This window comes from Maylandia zebra, linkage group LG20, assembly GCF_041146795.1.
Source record: "Maylandia zebra isolate NMK-2024a linkage group LG20, Mzebra_GT3a, whole genome shotgun sequence".
Lineage (NCBI taxonomy): Eukaryota > Metazoa > Chordata > Actinopteri > Cichliformes > Cichlidae > Maylandia > Maylandia zebra.
The window spans coordinates 2,111,572-2,134,399 of record NC_135186.1 but is presented as its reverse complement, the minus strand read 5'-3'; the positions used below and the strand labels follow the sequence as shown (position 1 = coordinate 2,134,399).

At 40.8% G+C, this 22,828-nt stretch overlaps 4 protein-coding genes across 7 annotated transcripts in view; all 4 read left to right on the top strand.

Moving 5' to 3' along the window:
• The window catches only part of LOC101472851 (homeobox protein Hox-C10a), a 54,549-nt gene that overhangs the window by 8,812 nt on the left and 22,909 nt on the right, over window positions 1–22,828 (top strand). The window contains exon 3 of one of the 3 annotated variants that reach the window (XM_076878150.1): window positions 14,850–14,943. The exons of the other annotated variants lie outside the window; for them this stretch is intronic. The gene's annotated coding sequence lies outside the window, so the exon portion shown is untranslated. Of the gene's footprint in view, window positions 1–14,849; window positions 14,944–22,828 lie in introns of those variants that run through there. 3 annotated transcript variants of the gene reach the window in all.
• hoxc9a (homeobox C9a) lies at window positions 1,847–4,445 on the top strand. The gene is made up of 2 exons (XM_004558806.3): window positions 1,847–2,516; window positions 3,568–4,445. The coding sequence occupies exons 1-2, from the start codon at window positions 1,973–1,975 to the stop codon at window positions 3,810–3,812; spliced, it is 789 nt and encodes a 262-aa protein (XP_004558863.1). The 5' UTR covers window positions 1,847–1,972; the 3' UTR covers window positions 3,813–4,445.
• hoxc8a (homeobox C8a) lies at window positions 7,801–11,482 on the top strand. The gene is made up of 2 exons (XM_004558805.3): window positions 7,801–8,554; window positions 9,899–11,482. The coding sequence occupies exons 1-2, from the start codon at window positions 8,119–8,121 to the stop codon at window positions 10,213–10,215; spliced, it is 753 nt and encodes a 250-aa protein (XP_004558862.1). The 5' UTR covers window positions 7,801–8,118; the 3' UTR covers window positions 10,216–11,482.
• hoxc6a (homeobox C6a) lies at window positions 20,230–22,760 on the top strand. Of its 2 annotated transcripts, none has more exons than XM_004558803.2 (2): window positions 20,230–20,964; window positions 21,434–22,760. In XM_004558803.2, the coding sequence occupies exons 1-2, from the start codon at window positions 20,568–20,570 to the stop codon at window positions 21,742–21,744; spliced, it is 708 nt and encodes a 235-aa protein (XP_004558860.1). In that variant the 5' UTR covers window positions 20,230–20,567; the 3' UTR covers window positions 21,745–22,760. The 2 variants fall into 2 exon arrangements, with proteins under 2 accessions (XP_004558860.1, XP_004558861.1); XM_004558804.2 differs by having other exon boundaries at window positions 20,237–20,964; window positions 21,437–22,755.

The window sequence follows — 22,828 nt, the reverse complement described above, 5'->3', positions numbered from 1 at the left end:
TGTTTTACACCACGAAGCCAAAATGTTGAATATCATGTCGGTTAATCAACAAATGTAAAACTGTATTTTGACTCTAGCTGATCTAGGATAATTACCGACATCGTTTATTCCTTAGCCTGGCGCTGACAAAGGCTCGTTTTTAAACGCCAACGCTACAGATGTTGCAAATTGGGATAATTATCATTTTATTACAATCATTCTTTTCGCTCTTTTTTCTTTCTTTCTTTGTTGTTAAACTCTTGTTTCGTATATTTCAGTGCATGAAACTGTATTTTAGCCCAGTTTGAGATAATGTTTGCCACAGTGAAGTGTGACTTGTTCTTCCACACCACATATTTTCTCGTTTGCACATAACTGTCAGCTTTGCACGTCCCAAAATGGATTTCTTGTCTTAAAGGTTGCAATCAGTTAACCTTTTTTTTGCCAGTTCAATTCCTTTTATAAACAACTAGTCCACAGCAGAGACGATATTATCTGAAACATTAAACCTGCAGTTGCACATAAAAGAATAAATACTGCATAAAACAGATTAAATAGTCCAAATACAACATATGGGCAAAATATAACAGTGTGGGTAAAAGCGCGCGCGCGCACACACACACACACACACACACACACACACACACACACACACACACACACACACACACACACACATTGGAACGTGTGCAGCTTTTAGGAATTAATAATTCAACATCTATACTATCTACCTCATCCACCCTCCGCAAATGCATTATATTTTCTTCTGTATGACGCCGGTGGCTACTTTAGTTGCTCCTGTATCACCGTATAGTTGATCCTCTTCTATTTGCTGTGTCTCTGCATCTCTATTTAAGAATCAATTCTTGTTTCACTGCCTGCTAACTGACAAGCTACCCATGTGCATTGCAGGGCAAAAACAGCAGACTCATGCCACTGGATACAACAGTAACATTACCCCTGTCATTAAAGCTTTCACAGTTAGCCTTTTAATGAACCATTTTACCTCTTCTGCTTCCAAAGTCCGCTCTGCTGTCTTCGGCCCTTCTTGTTTCATATGAATTGTTTCAGATACTCATAGTGGTGGTGGTGGTGCCGGTTTAATGTTGAGCGAGGAACTCGGATGCAGTCTTATTAACGACACGTTTATGAACAATCAAATGGTCCTCGTTAAAATTTATTGATGGGCATAAAAACATGAACGGTCACTAGCCGAATATAGCGCGCCGTAGTGGGCTGCTTGTCAAGAATCTGAATCCCCACCTCTCCTATCTCTGCAGATCCCATTTAGGAAATGTTTGCTGTATCCTCGTTAAAACAGTGCAAACTTTATTAGTGGCGTATGCTACATCCTCGTATTTTTGATTCAGTCTCTCCAGTATCCAATCCAGCTATATCTAGCCACCGTGGAGGCTTTTCTCCTAAGAAATAAACCTCATGCCGCAGGAAACTCTAACACCTCCGCTTTATCAAACGTGCTTTAAAGCGTGGTTTGATAAAGATATAAGAGTAAACGATTCGGTAAACACTTTGCTGTAATACTATCCCTTGCAACAGCATGGCGCTACGGTAGATTTTGCCAGACAAAGATTGATTACACCATCAAATAGTGCCTTGCTCTTAGACGTAATGTGCGCAGGTCTGTTGTGCGACTAGAGGTAGATCCACTACTAGAACTACAAATGCGTATTTTCTTCATGAAAGAACATAGTTTTTGGAATTGCCTCTGTGCCTCCGAGAAAAAATAGTAAAAGATTATATTCTTTAATCCGATTTATGTGTACTGGTATCCCAAGATAAGTGGCGCATTGATCCACTGTACAATTTTTGTGGGGGTAAATATAATCACGTGTTGGTGAGGCAGCCAATAGCAGCCCGGGAAGCGTTGAGAAATAATTACCTGCCTTGATTGTTCTATGGCTAGATAAAAAAAAGTACACATACACTCCATATAATAATCGGATGCATGTAAAAGAGTCGGTGAAGCTTCGACATGTCGACCACGGGTCCCATAAGTAATTATTATGTGGACTCCTTGATCAACCATGAAAACGACGATGTCCTTACTGCAACTCGTTTTTCGGCGCCCGGTTCGCACCCAGCCGGTCCTCGTCCGACGTCGCTAGTACCGGAGTGTGCTGACTATCCTTCCTGCAGCTTCGCACCCAAGCCACCCGTCTTCTCCACCTCCTGGGCCCCTGTACACTCCCAGTCATCAGTAGTTTACCATCCATACAGTCACCAACCTCACTTAGGCACAGACTCGAGATATGTGCGGTCATGGCTGGAGCCGATATCAGGCGCCGTGCCTTTCCATGGCTATCCGGGGAACAACAGGCACTACGGGTTGAAGCCCGATGCATTTCAAGAACACAGAGCCGGCGAGTGTCTCGGCTCCAGCGGGCGGACCTACACGGATTATCTGTACTGCTCATCCACTGACACGCGAGACAAGACGCAGCAGAATCTCCCCTCTCCTGAGTCGGAGCTCATGGCTTCAGGAAAACATAAAGATGAGAAACCGGAGCTAGATCCGAGTAAGTTCATGCGCCTATACGATCTTTTTACAACCCGGTGGGTGTTTTTTTTTTTTTTGGGATAGCTTTAAATATGCTTTTGCTCAGAGCCGTTTGAACGTCCTGCTTAAAAGTAAAATTATAAACTGCTGCATTCTTCCTTTCAGCTCAGCTCTGAATCGCTCCTTGCTATAGGGAGCAAGCTTTAGGAACTATAAAAGACAAATGCTTCTGGGCTAATATTGGGGCAATAAAACCAGACGGGGTTGTTAACATGGACTCAAACCTACAGGAAGACGTTGAATTTGGGAGGATGTTGCATAAGCTTAAAACACATGCAAGGTGTTCTAAAGGTGGCCTAAACTCACTTAAGAATCCATATTCGTCATATGGTGCATTGTTACGACTTTATGTTGACCCCGTGCTATTAAAGATGGCACAGCAAACCTTGTAAGCCGAATTTAAGTCCTGTATTGTTAGATGGGCCCTTTCCGTGTGGAAAAGCCACATTCTGGCTCTGTTTGACCCCCAGATGGAATAAAAGGAAATAAAAACGGTTCTCACATAGTGAAGAGATGCATGCATATGACTATCTGCTCTCTTCTCTGGGTCCAAAACAAATTCACATGACTCTTTTTTTCAGACAACTTGAGGAATGTAGGGACATACTCGAGGACTTTCACCACGGACCTGTAAAGGCTTGAACCACGGGCCATTTTATGGGCCAATAAAGTGAATAAGCGCATTGAGTATTTTACGACGGTGTTACTCACAAGTTAAGGGGACAAGGAAGCAAATCAGTGGAGGCTTGGAAAGTGTAAGACTGAGAATCTTTCCTTAAAATGTTAACTGGCAGTTTAGCTTTAACGACGTACACCCAAACTTGTGTGTGCCTTGGCACTGTTTTCAGTTTGTTGCACTTTCTGATGAGTCCACAGATTTCCTATAAATCCAGGGGCTCATTCAATTTATTTTTTTAAAGGCCGAACAGTTAATGCTGATGTCATCTGTTTCACAATTTAGCTTTATATTGTTATTCTGTCTTTATCATTGCTGTTGTTTGTATTTGCAGATAACCCTGTGGCAAATTGGATACACGCCCGCTCCACAAGGAAGAAGCGATGTCCTTACACAAAGTACCAGACTCTCGAACTGGAAAAGGAGTTTCTGTTCAATATGTACCTTACAAGAGACCGCCGATACGAGGTCGCCAGAGTGCTGAATCTGACTGAGAGGCAGGTCAAAATCTGGTTTCAGAACCGGAGAATGAAGATGAAGAAGATGAACAAAGAAAAGACCGACAGCAAAGACCAATAATGTGGACTACAGTGACACAACAACCAACAATAACCACTAGTCTAATGGACAGCACAGATGTACCAAAACACACGACAAGCGCCCCTCTCCTCCTTATATTTATCACTTTTGTTGGATTTTTTTGTATTAACCTTAACTTCCAGACTGTTTGATGCCGAATATTATTTTTTAGTGTACATTTATGTGTCGAGCGTTTAAGTAGGAAAAAAAGAAAGAAAAAAGAAAACGGAAAACTTCTAAGGAGAGAATTACACTTTGCTTTCACTTCGAGATATGTGGTTTTGTAAAAGAAATTAAAGAAGCGCAGTTTGGATACGCTTAAACTGTCCGGAGAAAGAGAATACTTGAATTCCTTTGAATTTCACAAAAACCATAATTTATGCTGTGAATGTTTTCTTTCATGTTTATTTTCTTTGTACGCTGTTGTGCAGGTGTAGTATTTTGTACAGCAACATCTGCGGTCGACATGTCTGTCTTGTATTTTTGTGATAGTTGTAGCTGTATTTGTGCACATTTTCTTTCTCCTTTTTTTGACTGTAGCCTACGAGTTTAATTATAGAGTGTAGATATAGACCTCTGCAAATATAACCATAATCCCAAGCTCTTGTTTTCTGTGTTTATTGTGGCTTTGCAGACTGTATTTGCGATCGGATTTAGCAGACTACACGGCTGTACAGGGGAATCCAAAGCAGTATTACCCCGTACTAGAAAATAAGTAAATGGATACAAAAATTTCTGAAATTCAAAACAACAGGAAAACGGACCCAACCAAAACTACAAACGCAAAAGACGGTTGATTTATTAATAAAAGTTCCTTCACATTTTTTAGTACGCACTGTTTTGGCCGCTGAGTGTGCCCCCATTACATTAAAGGCCTAAATGAGCTCTGCTATTACAAATAATGGCGAAATAGAAAGTTTGGCGTAGCCTATTTAAAGCTTTACTGGGACAGCATTGTTTTAATTTTGCTTGGCATCGCTTTGCACTTGTGTCTTAATTACAGCTTCTTAGTCGCAAACATTCACATTCATACCGTTTTATACGTTATCCATTTTAGGAGAGTAAGTAGACCTGAAAAAAACTCTCAACGCAGAATTGATTATGTTTTATATCAATAACAAAATACATAGTAATTTTTTTTATATAAATTTCTCCCAAAAGCACGTCTCTTTAAGGTTTTAAAATGTACCAAAACATTTTAAATGCTGGCTTAAAATAGGCGATCCTTTTTAAATTGTTCATATAATATTCTTATAGGGACAGAGATGAATGCACGAGGTTTTTACCATATTTATTTCTTTATTAGGTCAATGCCCTATATGAGTTGAAAGTAGCCCATCAACCACATTTGTGCAGTTTCCGAAAGAGTACTAAAAAACCCATTAACCACCAATTAAACACAATTTCTAACTAAATGTTAATTGCATTGCCAGGCTCATTGGCGATCAGAAAATCTGAGACCAGATTTGAAAAGTTTCGTTTTAAGCGAGAGACAGTTTCCCATGTCTCGCATTTGTTTCCTGGGATAGACCTAAATTGCCTTTTTGTGGTGGCAAACAATACGGGCAGGATGCTGTAATTTCAAAGCCCAATCCAGTGCATTTCCGCTCTGCTTGGACAAAAATGCCAGTTTTACAGCCCCTGTTGGAGCTCGGCTGTTTGTCTCAAATGCAGACCAACAAAGCAAACTCGACTAACTGGCTAGACGTCTGGGCTAAATTACTTTATGGTTTTAATGGACGCTGGTGGTGGACTCGTTCAAAGGAGAAGCATGCGCACTGTTCTGGGGACTTTTGCCTGACTGGGCCAGCCGCAAAACCCCCTGCACTTCATCATATGAGTCGTCTATTAGTCTACAATTAGATGGGAAAAGTCAATAACCATTGTGCATAAATGTGAGTGCTGCAGAGCGCTATTATCTCTTGTATAAAAGTGATCAGCTGCCACGACAGGAAACGACAGCACAGCAACTATTTCAAGTCTACAGACAAGCAAGACGAAGACAGAAGGCGCGTGTTTTATAGATTCCACGGTAATTAACTGCTTTAACTTTATTTAAAGAAAAATACAGGGTGCACACATCCTCTATACATTCAACCCTTTCTGGCCACATAGCAGTTGTCGCTGATTGGTGGAGTTATTCAGGTTTAATGACACATTTCGACACTAGATGACGCTGTATGTCCACGTTTTGAGGAGTGTGTCTGCGTTGAAGAGCTTTTTTACAGCTCTGTGGCTTGGCTGAAGAGTGAAGAGTAACCTATCGATGACAAAATGACAGATATGGCCACCAACCACATTTTGTGTAATAGGCCACAGAACAGCAATCCGGAATGCAGCCAGCTGGTTGTTGTGCTGGCCAAACAATCTGTGCAAATATAGTAATCTTTTTTTCACTTCAGAAAAAAAGATTATGCTTTTGTTATTCACTCGTTTTTTTTTTGTAGCTTCTTTCATTGTCTGTGGATTCATGAGTTAATACGGCTGTTTTGTGGGTGGTAGTTGTGTGCTCAATTCTAAAAACGCAAAATCATATCTGCAATATACATGCAGTACATGTTCATAGCCTTTTACAAAAACTTAATTAAGCATAATACATAATAATGCATAATCTGTGTGTTTTTTATATTTGCTGCCTCTGCTTTCCAAGCTGTAAATTCAAACCAGACTGAGACACTTTATTTTAAAAAGTATTTAAAAAATCCACAATTAATAAAGAGCCGAAAATCACATTCAGCCAGAGACTCCTTTATTAGCAGTTTTTAAACAGTTGCATCTGTAACATAAAATCAGTGCAATAAATAAATGGCAACAAAGCAACACATCGATAACAAAAGCAGCAAAAGCATAAACCGCTGCATCAATAATAATAATAACAATAATAATAACAATAATAATGATAATAATAATAATGATAATAATAATATGTCCAGTAAAGAAAGGGCTACCTGTACCATTTTAGTCCTCAGTCCGTGTCGGTTGTAACGTCTGTACCAACAATTCAAATTCTCCAACAAGTGATTAGCAATCTGCATATTTATAGAGTGTGAAAGGTCTATAAATTCGTCCAGTGCGCCTTTCATATTTTACGATGATGTGTAGAAACCGTCAGTAACCCCACAAAAACCCACACAGGCATAGAGACCACGCGAGTACTGAGCTGGGAATCGTGCGAGTTGATTGCACCTAAACATTCAATGTTAAATTTTATGAACTCCCCCGTGTGAGATTTACTGCCCATCCTCGTCGGTTTTACGGGGTCAGTAAATGGCACCTATAGCATTCATAGGTCGTGTTTATATTTGCGTGCATCGGTGCTTTGGAGCGCCTGGCGGAAATCTGTCGCCTTGGCCTCTACACGGTTTTGCATCGAGGAATGTTTTGTCTTCAATTCGGTGTTTTGCTCGGGGGACTGAATAGCTCCGAATCTGTGTTGTTTTTATTTTTAATACCGTTTTAATGCTGTTGATAAACTCCCAAATATCATCCCGACCCAATGGAGCCCAAGAAAGGCCAACTGTTTTCTGGGAACTTGTATATAACCTTCAGGGCTAGATAGAAAAAAAATAAAAAATAAAAATACCTCATCACAGCAGCTTAATCCGCTTAGAAAGAGGGGAAATCCTCCCTGCTTTAAACACCTCATAACCCCCATACAAAGAAGCAAAACTATAAATTCAGACTACACAGGAAATGTATCATGCTTCATCGTCTTTATATCGTAACCATTTCACAACTGAATTGTTCAGCTTGTTAGAAAGGTTTTTTTGTGTGATAAACTTAACATTGATCATATTTACAGCCTCTTAGATTGTTGGTTATGATTAGTGAAGCCTTTCTCAAGGTGGATATACGTAGGGCCCACGTCTGACCGGTCATGGAAAGATGAAGGGGTGGGGGTGGGGGGTGAGGTTGGAGGAGGGTGAGGGAGCCTGTGGTGGGGGTGGTTGGGTGGGAATCTAAAAAAAGGAAAAAGAAAGAAAAGAGCAGCGCCTGTGACTGTGCCGGTCGAGCGAGCCAGCTGTAACCTTAGCTAACACACATCCAAAGCACATGCCATGAGCCGGGTTTGAGACTGCAAAACCTGGAAAAAAACCCACTCACGACTGCGAGGAGAAATCCGATGAGAGGAACGGCTCAGAGAGAGTGAGCTGCCGTAGATTGTCCAAAGGGGCAGCGTTTCTCCTAGTTCCGGTTTGTCTGCTTGTGTGCGCTGTGCGAGTTGGGACCCTAAACAAAAGGCTGCCATCATCCTAAAGGAGATATTCTGCTGCGAGAGAGCCCGTCTGCTTGATGCTAACTAAACATGAGCTCCTATTTTGTTAACCCTCTTTTTTCTAAATACAAAGGCAGCGAGTCACTGGAGCCAACTTACTACGACTGCAGGTTTCCACAAAGCGTTGCCCGCAGCCACACGCTAGTTTACGGACCCGGAGCAGCCGCACCGGGCTTTCAGCACCCATCCCATCATGTGCAGGACTTTTTTCACCACGGGACCACGGGGATCTCCAACCCCGGATACCAGCAAAACCCCTGCGCTTTGGCTTGCCACGGAGACGCAACGAAATTTTATGGATATGAAGCCCTTCCAAGGCAAACGCTTTATGGTACCCAACAAGACGCAAGCCTAGCGCAATACCCAGACTGTAAATCGTCGAGCAGCTCTAACCCCGGAGAAGGACAAGGCCACTTAAATCAAAACTCCTCTCCCAGTCTTATGTTTCCTTGGATGAGACCCCACGGTCAGAATCATACAAATTTTTCCTATTCTTTCAGTGTTGCCGTGTAGTGCGCGCGTGTCACTGTGTATCCGCCTGTCTGTGCGTGTGTGTGTGTATGTGTGTGTGATTGTGCATGTGTGCTAAATACATAGGGTGTACAAGAGTATGTCTCTAAACTATAAAACGAAATAAGTCAGAGAACATGATGGGGCACATAGAACCTGAAGTGCAGGCTGCTGTTACTCTGCAGCACATGCCCATACAGGGCTGAATGGTTGCTTTCCAAAGTGCCTTTAAACGCTGAATTGCTGATTACAGCCACATGACACGCTCTTTGAAGTCAATTATCGTTCACATAAGATATTTCACAAACTCTAATAGAGCTATGAGAATGGATGGATAAGTCGTAGTCTAAAATACGATAATACCATGCACACTAGCAGCATGCAGAGTGACAGGGGGGTTAGCTAAAACACAACATACCACGATTATCCAGAATTTTGAGTTTTGGGGGTAATTTGACCCACAGGCCCACTGTAGGCTCAGACACATACAGCCATAATCATAAGGGCTTTGTAGATATTACCCCTTCCATTCATGGATCTCTCTGTCCAGGCTATAAGGCTACTTTAGCTCCACACAGGTGTGCGCTTCATTTTTCATTTCTGCTCAGAGACATGCATCCCAATATCGTCCCCAACTTTATCTCTGTCTTCTCATACTTTTACCTACCTAGTTATTGTCCTCCTGTATGAGTATGAATGAAAATGTCAGTCAAGTTTATATGGGCTCTGCTGCAAGAGGAAACAGTGTAGTTTCTGTAAACACCCCTCCCAATCTGACATGGAGGAGTATATAGATTTTGTTCGTAGAGTTTTAACATCATTAAATTGATGGGGGATGTAGAGCAATTTTACCTTCGTGTACAGATTAAAAATTGAACTTCAAAGTAATAATACTATATCCTACTCCACTAACTCTTGGGGGATGTGGTTGTAAAGTTGCATCAGACCTGCAGAATGAACTGTAAATGAAGCAGACATGTGTGTAAATTATTATTACTTTGAAGACATTTATTTGCAGATCCCAAGCAAACTACGGACTCTATTGTGGGTGGTCTGTGTGTACACTGATATATGTTCCTGCTAATGGAAAATCTAACTTACCCAGCTTAACACTGCAAGAAGACATCTACTCGCTCTTTCTTTTCATTGAGTGTGATCTGGCATGTGTGAGAGCTGAAATGGGTTAGTGATTGTGCAGAGGAAATGAGTAAATTCAGAAAGAATTATCAGCCATCTGAATGTCTTTATGGGGAGATCGTGGTGAGCCCTGTTAACCTCTGGCTTTATTTCATATTTCAAGCCCCAGGAAGACGGAATGGGAGGCAAACCTACAGTCGCTACCAAACTCTTGAACTGGAGAAGGAGTTTCTGTTCAACCCTTACCTGACCCGTAAGAGAAGGATCGAGGTGTCTCACGCCCTGAGCCTCACCGAGCGACAGGTGAAAATTTGGTTTCAGAACAGAAGGATGAAGTGGAAAAAAGAGAACAACAAAGACAAGTTTCCGGGTCAAAGAGGAGAGGCCGAAGCCGAGGCCGAAGAAGAGGGGAACGAGGACGGTGAAGGGGAAGAGGCAGAAGAGAAAGAAGCGGAAGAGAAAGAAGAGACCAAGGAGTGATTTTATGGTCCTTTTATGGTTATATGGGTGAAAAAGAGGAAAAAAGGAGAGGTCCCATAAACAGACGAAGAGTCACAAGGAGGCAGAGAGCGTCAACTTTATGACCACCCTTCTATTTTGTCAAGAGGGATCAGGAATCCCACCAATATTGCTGTCATAAATAGACAAAATTCTCCATTCTTTCGTTTATCCTAACATGATGCGCATTACCATTTGGATTTTTCTGTAGAAGCTACAAACGCTTGTAGCGTTTTTTTTCTCCATAGAACTCTGGCCATTGTTTTAAAAAAATAAGGGAGGGTAAATTAAAACGCATGTTGGATGGAAAATGGCTTAGCTATTTTTTACAATTTGCTTTTAATAATAATTGTATCAAAAACGTAGCCAAATAAGATCAAAACATGACCAACGCCGACCTGTGTTGTAAATAGATTATAGCCTACATAAAAAAAGACATCACTTCAAAGTAGCCTTTCTGAAATTGTAAAAAAAATGTAGGCCTATAACTTAGTAGTAAGTGTTAAAACATCATCGCAACAGTTGCATTGGCTAGCAGCCTCTGTATAAACCACAAGTTTTATTATTATAATTGTTACTGTTACTGTTTTACTCGTTTTCATGTGACAGCCATTAGCTCCTCAGACATCTTTCTCTAGGATTACCAGGGAAATGCAATCGTTTGGAATCCTTTGATGCTACCTAAACCTGGGGAAATTGCAATAGAGATTTCTGAATATAGAGATTTCATATGGTTTTAATTTTAAAGTGTTCTATATCGACCTTATATTATTAAGTTATGTATGTAGCATTTACCCAACAAACAGTATACACTTGTTGAAGACAATTTGCGAGTCTTGGGAAGACACTTAGCTCAAAGCCAAGTAAACACTTTTGAGATTGTACCACAGCACTACCTAAAAACTCAGAGCTTTGCCTTTGCAGAATTTACAGTTCCACATTTATGGCATCGCTCTGATTTGATCGCAAGCTATTTCCCCAACAACTAAAACTGCCTATAACGCACATGTACTGTGTATGATAACAACAGCTACAATTACAACGATTTTAAAGTAAGGGAATTTTTATTTTAATGTGCTGGTGACATAGCGTAGTTGTTTTGCACTGAATATAATCTTTATGTACGTCTTGTTATATATTGATGTTAACAATATGCTCGTTTTCTGGTGTTTCTCCTGTGAAAGACGGAATTGTGTGTCCCCGCCATTGTTGATGTAAAATCACGAATAAACAAGATGGCTCACTATCATTTCTGGTTTTATTAAGACTGTGCACTCTGTTGTTAGAACAAACATCATCACCACCCTTTCTCCGTGTACACAAAACAAATGCATGCAGACATAGGTGAAGTGAAAATATGCAGGGTAGTATTTTCTTTTTTACACACTGTAAAGAGTTCAATATGAACCCCTGTTTTCATGCACGGACAACAGTAAGTAGATAACGTGCAACAGAAAAGCCCCCTGAATAATTCAAAACTGATGATTTGATGATGCCTCGATTTTCAGCCTGTGCATCCAAAAAGTGCTTCGGCAGGAGGGAAGATAGTGCAGAAGCCTCCTAAATAAAGTTTTCCCAATTTAAACTTTCAGAACAGTTCGATTAAAAAAAGCGCCAGACACGCGTTTGCGGATGTATCCCTTTACCTTTTAAGGAAAGACAGCGAATCCCATTCACAGCAGGCCTACTCTCCAAAGCCTGAGTCGTATTTGATTCATCCTCTTAATAAGAAACTTCCTCTCTTCGGGGAGGACACGAAGCTTTCCTTAATGAATCTCGGAATGACTGATTGCTGTTTGAGAGATGAGATGAGCAAACATTTGACGTGCTATGTTAATAATCAAACAAAGTAATGGCAGAGCTTGAGGGAGGCTTTATCTGTCAGAGGCCATACATTTGCAAGGTGTTGCGTGAATCTTGTGTCCAGACAATCCGCCGGAAAAGCACCAGAGCGCTGAAATCAAAGCGAACGGGGGAGGCCAAGTGCAGGTAACAGGTAACATCTCTCTTCGGCAGTCCAGCTGGTTTTCATGATGACGGGTTGTAATAGACAGAGGACGTGAACAGACAACGTGAAATCTGAGTAACACACTCAAGTAGGACTAAACTGCGATAAATATCAAACGGTACACCAATGTGGGTCTCTGAACGTGCTGTTAACGGGGTAAAATACCAGTACTTGCTCTATCATATTAGCCCTCAACAGAAATTTGAACCCTCTTTTTCAAAACATGAAATTCGACCTCACCCTTCTCTCGGTTTGATTCCCCCCTCACCCCCCTTTTTTTAACCGGATCTGAATTTTTCAAATTGAGAACAGAATGATTTTCAACATATTGTTTCTTTAAAAAATGCATTTATTGCAAGTTTAATGCAATATTAGACGTAATTTCAAAGTAAATAATAGTAGTAAATACACCATAACATGACCCGGGACTTGAATAATTTAGCTGCCGAATTTCAGCGTTAGGCAGCTAAATTATTCAAAGTCTGTTGCTTTTTATTTGCTCACTTATAAACGGTTCAAATAAGCTTCAGTGCATATATGGAACATTGTGGACACAAATGCAATGCCAAGGAGTAAGTGTTAGGGGATTTTATAATGTGTAGTTAAAAAGTGTCCATATTGAAATGTGCGATTGAAACTATTTATATTTAAGCCCACACTCGTAATTGGAAAATTATCCTCATCTAAGAATTCTTTTGTAAAGAAAAGGAAAAAACAAAAAACGAACTAACCTCTTGTTGTGCTTCAGACCTCTTTTATTTGAACAAAATGAATTAATAAATATAAATAAATAGTGTTGAAGGGTAACAACATAACACAGCCTAACGAAGGAAGACAGAACGAAAGCAGTGTTCAAGGCTTTTTATGTGAACATTATTCGCAAAAACGCAAACTTATCCACATTAACTGGAAACTTATTTTTCAATCAAACATTCCCATTTCATCTCAATCCAGACTGAGACCAAAAGATGTCGGAGTCTTTCACGTCTCCTCTTTTTATGGCTTTCCCCCTAACAGTGACTTTTTCTCTCTCTCTCGGATCAAACAGTGTTGCGCCAAAGCGCAACCTTTTAATTCAGGGTGTTTATTTCTCTGTTTACGTGCGCTTTGTCTCTAGAAAATTTCCGGAAGTGTCCCTTAGTCACAGCTATCCAGCATCCCGTATTACCCCTTTGTGTGAATGTGTGTGTGTGTTTCTCTCTCTCTCTCTCTCTCTCTCTCTCTCTCTCTCTCTCTCTCTGTGTGTGTGTGTGTGTGTGTGTGTGTGTGTGTGTGTGTGTGTAGTTTTAACAGAGGGTTGACATTACCAATAAAGTTAAGTGTACCTGCTGTAAACTTTATTGGCGGTGGTAAAGACGCGGCTCGGCCTGCATCTTTTGTGTGTCTCAGCTCCGTGTGGCGATGACGGCCTGCAAGGACAAGATGCACCACTCAAACTAGTAAGTGAGGGAAATTTAGTTAGTTATTTAGCTTGTAGAGAATGCGCTTTACTCGCCATCAAACGACACATCAGGTGATTATTTCAAGGCGAAGCCAGAGGACTTCCTGTAAAAGGATTTACGAGATACAAAGCTGCGTGTTAGTGTTAAATTAAATAATACGTCTGCTGTTGTTCTCATCTTGATCCGTGTCTCTCTGTTATTACGCAAGTATTAGGATACAGTATATTTGCTGAAGGTCAAGAAAAAAACACCTAACCTCCTAACTTTTTATGCGTGAGGAATTTTACGCGCAGCGATTAGATATTTTGTTTTCTTTCTGCGTGTGCTGATGTTAGCTTTCGTTAAAGGTTTGCACAACATTTGCAGTGTATGTATATTTCTTTTCATAACAGAGTGTTCTCTTTTCCAGCTCAAATCTCAACTGCTTTTTAAAATGTATATTTTGTTACAAATGACTTGCAGCAGGCATAATTTTTGATATTATGCTTGCACCTGGTGTGTCTGCGTATTTGATATTGGATGTGAGGTGCATACTATCCTGACATCTGTTTGCTTCCGTATGAGAAGCACAGGCCCTTATATGGAAGTAGAGTTTAGCCTAATTGAAGTTTAATTAGTTGCGTCTCCGTCGCTTTCTGTCCTTTTCTTACTCCCCTACCTCGCCTTCGCACTCACACACTTTTATTTCCACGTTCCCAACTTGTCTGGGGGACATCTTGGCATAGAGCTCATCCACCAGGGGAACTGTCATATTTTGACACATGTCTGATATGTGACATATGGGGAATTTCGCTGTCATGTATTATATTATTGGTGGTTTAGTTTTGTTCAATCGAAAAAAAGAAGAAGAAAAAAGAGAGGAAAGACAAGATGGGTGCAAACATTCCTGGTTGTTAAAAGGAGAAATTTACAGCTGAGTAATAAAAGTTTACGACTGAATCCTTTCTGCCATTGGCTGAAGCGAGCCACGTGGCACAGGCGCTATGAACATGAACTTTATGCTGTTGTCTATTCTCTGGTCCTTCCCCTGTATCAGCAGCAGACTAAGCTGGGGCGTAGAAACATATTATTTCCCTTTATTGTAATATTTAAAGAAAAAAAAATGCTGCACAGTCATCTTGGCACTGCCGCGCGTGTTATTCACCCGATCCCCGACTTCCTGACAGTGAGATCTTCGGGACAGTCACCGCCTCTACCAGCCGCTGCCTGCGTTTATTCCCCCACCGGAGGCAATAAAACCACTGGGACAGCAAATGGAAGAAGAAAGCCTGCTAGAAAAGACTTTTCCCGGCAGACACCCTGTCTCCATAAGCTGCTTATCGCCGGAATGTGAACACAGCCAGCAGCACAGAGGAGATGTGCGTTGTGTTGATATATCCCACTCGCCATCGTGACCCTTCAGCTGCTTTGTTGGACCACAGTGACGCTCGAAATTGTGGAGAGCCTGCTGGGGGTAAGATTACACTTTACTAGCTGCTTTTCTTAACTGTTTAATGATCTGTTTCTCAATCGGCTGGTCCTTGTGGCGTTGAGATGATTGTGAAAATTATGAACGTGTGAGATCATGAGAACTGAAGGTGTCTATTCAGTGTAGTTGTGACCTGACCTGTAGCCTGGGAGGGTGCTGAAGCCCGGGGCGGTTGTCATTATTTCTTTCTGGCTGATGTGGCAGCACCTGTGTGGGTAGTGGCTGCTTCAGCCTACATCCAGTGTGTATTTTTAAAGGCGCTGTGCCAACCCGATGTAATTGATTGCCTTGTGATAGTAAACTTTCTCATCACTCACATAGGCCCTTCTCACCAGGCAGTGACGAATGATATTAATTTCTGGCTGATGTTCTCTAATTATGGTTTGTTTTCACATCTGCTGCCACACGTTTAACCCAGTTTCTGCCAGAAGCCTGCATAACATCTATAAGCAATTTCACACATCCCTATGTCACACGCACACACGAGAAACACATAGGCTCACAGTATGTACACAGTGACACACTGGTGTCTCCCGGCAGTGCCCCCTAGCGACAAGAGGCGTTATATGTGGAGGTGGGCGGGTGTTGAGGCTTGATGTTTATGGCTGCTGGTTTTCGGCGGCGGTTCACTGCGGATGTCAGCTGATACACTGCTGCCAGCGAGTAACTGCTCGACCTGACACCGAAGAGTGTTTCTGATTTGTTGTTGTCACTTTGGAGAATGAGATTCGTCTGTTTTATTGTTTTCGTTTTAGCATGATGAGATGAAGTGATTTGTAGAAGATATTGCTTTGTCACATAAGCACGCCACGACATTCGTGAGAGTTAACATTTCATTTTATTTACACCACCGGGAAAAAAAATAAAATAGGACGAGTAAGTAATAAGTTCAAAATTGTATCAAATATGCACAATATCAACAACACCAAGAGCAACAGCAGTGGACATTTAACAGTAGCAAATGTGTCGTCATAAGTGAGACAGAATGAGTGTATACAGTGCATTGTTTATAGCATATTGTGCATGAATGGTGGGACATTGCATCATATACATTTCACTTCCCCAAATTTCTTTCAAACACGTCTAAAAATACTAAAACAATTAAATAAATGTATTGATTAAAATAAATCCAGATCAATTATTTTACGTTATTCTGGACTTCATATGAAAAAAAGCACAGAATGAGGTTTAAACTCGTCAAGTGTGTGCGTGTGTGTGTTTGTGTGGGAGAGACAGAAACCACGAAAGCCTCAGTAAAAAACAGAAGGATAATGAATTGGAGTATCAGTGTAAGACAAAATATATACGAAGTGTATCCATTGCACAAGTATCCAAAGACATCTTAAATAACACGGTGTGTGTGTGTGTGTGTGTGTGTGTGTGTGTGTGTGTGTGTGTGTGTGTGTGTGTGTGTGTGTGTGTGTGTGTGCAGGCTGTGCATTTGAAGTTTGGCGATGTTGTTTCATCAAAGCTTAGCTTGAGGAATTGTCCTCTCTTCTCTGTGTAGAGACGAAATATTTTTTATGTAATAAAGCGACGTGATCTGTTTCTGTCTCAGCAGTCCAGCGTTTCAATCTTGTAAAATACAATTATTGGCAAAGCCTCGTTGTGAAAGCCTTTAAATTCTTATAACCTACTGTTAAACACGTTGTTTGTTTTTCCCTTATGAAACATTGCTGTTGCAATGGATCGTGTCCGCTGCTGCCCAGCACTATGCCTGCAGAAGAGAGAGAGAAAGACAGAGGGAGAGAGCGAAAGAGGGCCCATTTAATAGATGCCATTTGAGTTGTTAGGTAAATCTTGGTTGAAATAATAAGGGAAAACCACAGCCCATTGTTTTGCCCTGCAGTGTTTTTTAAACCCAGAGATAGGCTCGCATTAAACTCCATGAAGTCATGAATCTGTCCGCATCACCACATTTAGAACCTCACTTACAAATCCCGACAGGACCAAAATTTTGCCTACTAATGGCCATAATTTATGATGTGTGGATCAACATGCGCTCATTGGGCAACAGCTTCCTGAGTGCTTAACGAGCATAAAGTCGAACACTTCCGGACATTAATTGGGCTAGCCAGCGATGGTAAAGTGCTTATAGAGGGCTTTACATTGTTAGTATGTGAATTACTCCTTATTAGTAAGGTTAGAAGCGGGGGAGAGGAAAAAGCATCAGAGGATGACCAGACTTTGCCCCTCTTGCTGCGTTTTTAATCATGGCCGATAATGTAGAAATTTTAAGGGTCCCGTATAACTAATGCTGAGTGATGTTGTGATGTTGGATATTGAAAGCTGTGTTTAAGAAAAAAATAGAAGCAACCGTAGATGTTGATGGGCCATGTTGTGCTGCAGAGCGCGGGCTATCAAAGTTAGGCCTTCAGCACAAGAACACATCAAAGCGTAAGAATTCAACCAGTAATAATAATAATAATAATAATAATAATAATAATAATAATAATAATAATAATAATAATAATAATAATAATAATAATAATAATAATAATAATAATAGCTTAGTTTATGCCTTGGTTGCGCATCACCATATAAAACTACAAATTCAGGGCATATAACACTGAGGAATTAATTATGAATGATCTTTATTAATTCCCATGGTTAGAAACAGGATGTTAGGGTATTGATAGTATTTTATATTTTTACTTTTCCTGGTTCACGCATTCGTCGCTGGACATAATGTTCTTTTAAAAATTGTGGAAACGCGCACCAAACGGTTCCTCTCCTCCCTGCATCAAATGCCGTGCGTGTAATTTGCCTCACGGGCCGCAATAAAACACTAAAACACAAGGGAAAGAATGACCTTTCTAATTCTGCACACTGACACAAGCTCTCCTGCATTCCAGTCTCTCCAGTCCACACATTGGCTTTACTGTTCAGCTTTTATTTACAACCCAAAGTTTACAGACCGCTCTGTTCTTCGTGTGTGTGTGTGTGTGTGTGTGTGTGTGTGTGTGTGTGTGTGTGTGTGTGTGTGTGTGTGTGTGTGTGTGTGTGTGTGTGTCTGTAAATAACAATAAGGAAAATCTGTGGTTGAGAACTCAAATAATTCGAGTGGATTTTGATGGAATAGAGATTGCTGAAAATTGTGTTAATCTGAAACACTTTGCAGTGTGGAATAAATTATGCCGACTACTTGGTGACGACAGCAGAAATGGTTAAACAAAGGAAAGCTTTCACAAATCTATTGCACATTCCGTTTCTGCCACCATGAGGGCGGATTGACTAAAAATATAATATCACAAACTTCAATTTTATTTGCGTTTTGTTCATATTTACTTTGGTGGGATTCAAGTTCCAGTCAAAGTGGGGGAACTGACTTTTTTAATGTTTGCAACAATTTGGTCTCCTTTGAAATTACACCACACTGAAGGGTAGAAGTTCACTAAACAAACTGGGACCCCGAGTAGTTTACTCCTGCTATAAGTGTTGGTTTAACCTCCGTCATCAAGTGATTTCGTTTCTGGATATCAAAAAGAAGAGGGGAAAAAGAACAGTCCCAGGACGGAAATTTAGGAAAACTGCAGGCTCCAACTTTTGCGCTTTATTTGCCTCAAATCTGTGCGACGCGGATGTCACATATGGTCACAAATAGTTGAAGGGAAACTTTTACTGCACCAGCTACTTCCTTCTCTTTGTTCTTGTCTCTTTTATGGGCTATTCAGGATCCCAAACAACAGACCAAACACTGTTGCACGTTTAGGCTGCACGAATTCACTCCATTGAAGAAATCAATGAGGTGAACCAATAGGCTGTTGCAGCCAGTGGGGCTGCGTTTAACAGACTTTTTCAATAGCGTTATTGATTGTTGTTGTTATTATTATTATATTGCTATCTGATGCGGCTTGTTTAAAAAAATTTTTTAATTAAAGTAAATTAAAAAACAAAACAAAAACCGGCCACATTAATTTGGAAAACTACTTCGAAAGCACGTGTGGCGTTTTAGTTTTAATTCATCTGAAAAGTTTTTCTAAAATGAAAATGAAAATTAGCGCACTGCGATCTCGTCTAATGCAGATTTTGGAGGCAGCTCGTTTAGGTCAAAACACGTGATCAAGTTTTTCTAGAATTCTGCAAAACGCCTCTAAAGTAATTTCCAAACCCATCATTTGGTGCTGAGATAATAATCGGTTCCCGTTTCCTCTGTGTGTGTCACAGGAATGTCAAAGCACGATCACAAGGAGAGAGAGAAAAAAGAGACTGGAACATCTGCATAAGCATTTTAACATGTTGCCTATTACATTTTTTTGCTTAATTAATTTGAAGTAAAGTGTTCTTTGTTGTGAGTTTGAACAGACTATACCTGAGAAATAGCAGTGAGCATTGATGAGCAGGTTTGCACGATCGCACAACTGATTGGATTCTTTTTTCAAGATGGTGGCAGAAGTCATCTTCACAGGAGCATTTTTTTCATTCTTTTTTCCCCTTTCTGTGCCATACCTGTCCTGCACGCGATTTTGTCTTTGCTTTGCCTCCACACGCTGTGCAGTGCTTTTTTGATTCTTAGCGGGAGAGATTGCTGCCTGTGTTTCAAGGCTTTGCTGCAGAGATAGTTGTTGGTGAGCTGGGGAACGTCACTTGTTTTATTGCCCTCACAGAAGAGAGACCATAAACGCATTCTTACCGCCGACACCCTCCCCCAGGTCACTGCAAAAGCATGGAAATTGGAAAGTTGTTGATATGGCTGAGATAAACAGCAGTGTATGTTGTATTATGGATTAAAACTGGGTATAGGACACACACATGCGCACACAAGATCACTCACACGAAAACTTAGTATGACAGTTCATGGCTTTGCATTAGTAAACAGCTTTAATATCCGTGTTATTTTTTCTATTGGTCACTATTTAATAGGCATTTTGTATAATATTTCACGTGTTTTTCATTAGAATTCTCCATCTCCTTCCTTCCTCTGAATGTGGTCTCTGTCCTGAATGACATTGGCCACGCTTTCCATCTTGCTTTCTGCTTAAACGACACATGCTCATAAACTTCAAGCCAAAAACTTCTCACTCAGCCAAGCTGTATAGTGTGCCACTCCAAGTCTACGTTGTGTTTATCGACATTTAGCCGTAATGTTCAAGCTCTGAGCTAAAAGCTACAGTTTCTCCTCAACTCCTGCCTCTCAATTGGTTGAGAATGGTCAGCTGACATTGTCATATTGTCTCTCACCGAGCCAAGCCTCGGCTATAACACTCGGGTTTGTGCGTCTTAACCGGAGATTGGAAATTAATAATATTGAATCCTCAAAGTAGCTCACGTCCAGTTACAGAGGCAGAAAGTCGAGGAAAAAAAGAAGACCTTGGAGAAAGGTGTGGTTGGTTGACACAGAGATTTACTGAGAAGGAGATTGAAAAGAGACCGATAAAGAAGTGGGGAGAGTTGGAGAGAGGGTTACAAGCAAGGTATGAATTCTTATTTCGCGAACCCGTCGCTCTCCTGCCATTTATCCGGTGGTCAAGATGTTTTGCCTAACGTACCCCTAAACTCCACCACCTATGACACAGTTAGACATTTTTCGTCGTACGGTGCCGCTGTGACCCAGAATCGGATATATGCACCTTTCTACTCTCCTCAAGATAATGTGGTGTTTGGGTCTGGCAGGGCACAGTATGAGTATGGATCAAACGTGTTTCTTCAAGACAAGGACGTGCTTCCCAGCTGCAGACAAACAAATATGGGACTCAATACACAAAGCCACATTGCTCAAGAGTACAGTCTGGATCAAGGAAGAGCAGCAGCTCAGGAGCAGAAAAGTAACATCCCGATCTACCCGTGGATGCAGCGAATGAACTCACACGGCGGTGAGTTTTACTACGACAAATAAATTAAGGAAATGGGCCAGTTTTACGATATGTCTTACCAAGAGAGCAAGTTACTTTTTATGGCCCCATAAAACATTACTGTATCCCCTCGACTTGTAGATGGGCCTTAACATGTGCAAACAAACAGCTTTCATTTTAAGAATGATATAGTAGCCATAATCAGTAGAGTGAGATAGAGAGACTACTTAAGAAGCTTTAATAATTTTAGATAATACAGCAAAGATATCCTTTGAGATATATTTTCCCCTTCCAGTTAAAATGCGTTTATTTTTCTCTGTGGATTTAGATTGCAATTATGAATCTAACAACGAGGCAAAAAAAATAACCAACTTATGCTCAGTTGCCTCCAAGTATGAACAGACTCCAGGCAGAGGCACGTTTTATTTGAAATCCAAACGTGACTTCGCGCTGTTAACGCTTAAATGAGTGACTTTACTTTGTCTCCCAGCAGGAGTCGGCTACGGGACAGACAGACGCAGAGGACGACAAATATACTCTCGTTACCAAACGCTTGAGCTGGAGAAGGAATTTCATTTCAATCGCTACCTGACCAGGCGCAGACGCATCGAGATCGCGAATGCGCTTTGTTTAACAGAGCGGCAGATCAAAATCTGGTTTCAGAACCGACGCATGAAATGGAAGAAAGAGAGCAACCTGACCTCCACGGTGACAGGAACTGAACAGACAGGAGCGTCTCAAGAGCAGGAACGCAATGGCGCAATGGAAGAAGGGAAGGATGAAGACAAGAAGAAAGAATAGCTCAAAATAATAATAATAATAAAAAATTATAAAAAACCACACGATGACCATTACAAACCAACATAACTACCTAAAAATCTACATGGACTCGAGAGCGACTTCACCGCATGATTGCTACCACGCAGCTCTCACCAATTTTATTTCGTGTTGGACCACAGGAGTGTTGATCCTTAGAAATCCAAAATTATTTCAGCCACAGTTTGGCCGCTGTGTTGTGTGGAGAACTGAGGGTTTTTTGTTTTTGTTTTGTTTTTTATTGCAAATATCACACTTGTATTGTGGAAATAAAAAGAAGTATTAATTTCTACCTATCTTCCTATGCCAGGAAATCTGTATATTTACCTACCCCCCTCTCACACACCCCATCCATCACTGTGAAACTCTTTGATCACCTCACTATAATACAGTGTTGATCTGACTAAACTCATTACTGTACATGCACATTCCATGGAGGCAAAAGAGCGGGCGGACACTTGATCACAATGTAATCTATTACTTGAATCGTCCGCAGGAAAATGGGCCCTGCATCAAACTAAAAGTAGTAGTCTCCAGTCCGAACACACACATGCACACACAGACACGCACAGACACACGCACACACACACGCGCGCGCGCAAACACACACAAACAAACAAAAACCATAATGTCTGTACATGATAAAAGTAACGGTATATAACGTAAATCCCGTGGAAACGTAATGTGCATTTAGCCGCTTTGGTAGACGCTGCATAACATAAGATCATTGACCATTTGACACAACATGCTTCCTCGTGAGATAGATTTGTACACTAGTAATTCTTCACCTTTGTTTGAGAGTCAAACATTAATGTTTTGTCATAACTGTGTATCACGGAATAAAATGTTTGTAAAACTTTCACCTTTGTCTTGTCTGTTTCATGAGTCAGATGAAGACAGATCCCTTAAATACGTAATAAAAATACGAAGAGATTTCCTAAACGTGGACTGTGAAAGTTTGCTATTTCTTTCTTCTTATGCTTTTCTTTAAATTTTAAAGATTTTTTTGTCGTGGCCTGTTTGGTCCGGAGGCTGTGTAGGCAAGAAAGGGAGGATTTGACGTTAAACA